Source organism: Echinops telfairi, unplaced genomic scaffold (genome assembly GCF_000313985.2).
Source record: "Echinops telfairi isolate 266 unplaced genomic scaffold, ASM31398v2 ScPeMD7_18;HRSCAF=68, whole genome shotgun sequence".
In the NCBI taxonomy this organism is placed as follows: Eukaryota; Metazoa; Chordata; class Mammalia; order Afrosoricida; family Tenrecidae; genus Echinops; species Echinops telfairi.
In genome coordinates this window covers 32,509,982-32,512,045 of record NW_022103915.1, presented here as the reverse complement: position 1 = coordinate 32,512,045, position 2,064 = coordinate 32,509,982, and the positions used below count along the sequence as shown (strand labels likewise).

General features: G+C 47.3%; 1 protein-coding gene across 1 annotated transcript in view; it reads right to left on the bottom strand.

Annotated features, from left to right (window-relative positions):
* Window positions 1-75: 75 nt before the first annotated feature.
* Window positions 76-2,064, bottom strand: part of LOC123521457 (zinc finger FYVE domain-containing protein 1-like) — a 30,214-nt gene continuing 28,225 nt past the window's right edge. The window contains exon 3 of the mRNA XM_045288186.1: window positions 76-588. Coding sequence (XP_045144121.1) covers window positions 76-588 — 513 coding nt within the window. The remainder of the gene's footprint in view (window positions 589-2,064) is intronic.

Sequence of the window (2,064 nt, the reverse complement as noted above, 5' to 3'; positions counted from 1 at the left end):
CTATTGCAGCGGGCTGGTCCCCAGTGGTCATCTTGTGTGTTCCTAGAAAGGCCGGTCTATGCCACGGGAGCCCCTCTACTCACCAGAACCCAGTAGTTGTGTGTGCACAGTCTCATGGAAAATGATGACGGCAGGGCCCAGAGTGGATAAGGGGACATCCAGACCACAGCGGGCAGTGGTAGCTTTGAGCTCCTTGGTGAAGTGCTTCAGATAAGCTTCTGAGGCGTCCCCAAGGAACTTGAAGAGGTCATTATGCAGCCGGTCTGCATGAGTTCGATAGATGACCAGATCTGAGATGGCCAAGACCTTAAGTAGCAGCCGTGTTCTCTGGCTGAGATTCACCGTGGCCCCCAAGAGCCCTTCGGTGTCTATCACTGCTACTTTGTGGACCGGGTCATAGGCTGCCCACACTCCCACGGTGCAGGACTCCTGGGCAGGGGAGGTTTTGAAGACTTCGCGGCCATAAAAGAAAGTGTGGTTGAGGGTATGAGACTTTCCATCACCAGTATTTCCAAAAATAGAAACCACCTTCAGATTCTGATCAGGCTTGCAGTCCAATTTCCTAATAAAGTCCTCTTCATTCGTTACCTTACCAAAAAAAAAAAAAGACAATGAAATCAGATATAGAAACTTCAAAATAGATAGAAGCACCTAGGGAAGCAATGTTTCCCAGGATCCTGGTCCTTGACTGGTTCCTCAAGGTGGCAAGGAAAGGAAGCCTTATGTAACAAACCCACCACACTGTCTGCCTCTAACAAACTGTAAGAGGAGCGGCTGGGGCCTCGGTCGGTCGGTATAAGAACTTAGCAGTCATGAAAGAGCTAAAACTACAGAAACCTTAGAGGAAAACACACAGTGGTTAATCTTCTTGAAGACAATCTGATGGCTAAAAGGGTTGAAGCGCTCAGGAGCTTACAGAAGGGTTGGCAGTGTGAAGCTGCGTGGCAGGAGCTGGAGAGCTACACCAGCCTCTCAATGGTAGCCTGGTGAACCCTCTGTCACCTGGGGTGGCGAAGAGTCTGTACCAACTTGACAGCACCAACCAACAGTAACTCTTCATGCCCTTGGACTGGACAACAATGGTTTCTTAGATTTGACACCAATGCAAAAGCTATTTAAAATATGAATAAATTGAACATTGTTAAAATTTCAAACTTCTGTGCATGGGTTTGTGAGGCACCAAAGGACACTATCAAGAAGGGGGGGTGGGGGATGGGACAACTCACAGAATAGGGGGAGATTTTTGTAAATCACTTTTCCAACAAGGGGCTAGTATCCAGAATATGTACAACTCAACAATGAGGGCAAACAACCCAATCTTAAAATGGACAGAAGATGTAAGCAATCTTTCTCCAGAGAAGATATAAAATAGCCAATGAGTGCATGAAAAGATGCTCAATATCATTAGTCACTAGGGAAATGGCAATCAAAACCACCATGAGATGCCACATCGCACCCATTATGATGGCTATAATCAAGAGACAGGAAAATGACAAGGGCAATTCCAACTGTCACACACCACGGGGTAAGCCTGGAAAATGGGGCTGCCTCTCTGGAAAACCATGTGGCAGGTCTCCAAAAAGTTAAACACAGTGACCACAGACCCGGTCATTTTACTTCTCAGTATGTTCTGTACATGAGAACTGAAAACGCATGTCCATACAAAAATATGTACTCAGCGACTTACAGCAGCATTATCTCGTAAAAGCCCACCACATGAGGGGGGAAATGTCTATTGTCTGATAAACAGAATGTGGTATCTGCCGTACAATGGACTACCATTCACCATGAAAAAAGAATGCAGTGCTGATACATGCCACTACATGGCTTCAGGGCCTCACACCCAGCAGCATTCGGTAACCTTGGTGAGCAGCTAACTGATCCCACAGGGTGATTGTGGGCAGAACAAGAATTTACATATACAGCTCATTTTGGGCCTGAGTCACTCAGCCAGCCTGGTCCCAAGCTGCTATGTTGGCAAGCAGGAAAACAAAACAAACGCTGCCTAACCCTCTCTCTACCAGCCAGGAGCCAAGTCAGGTCCTAGCAGCCCGCGGAGAGACC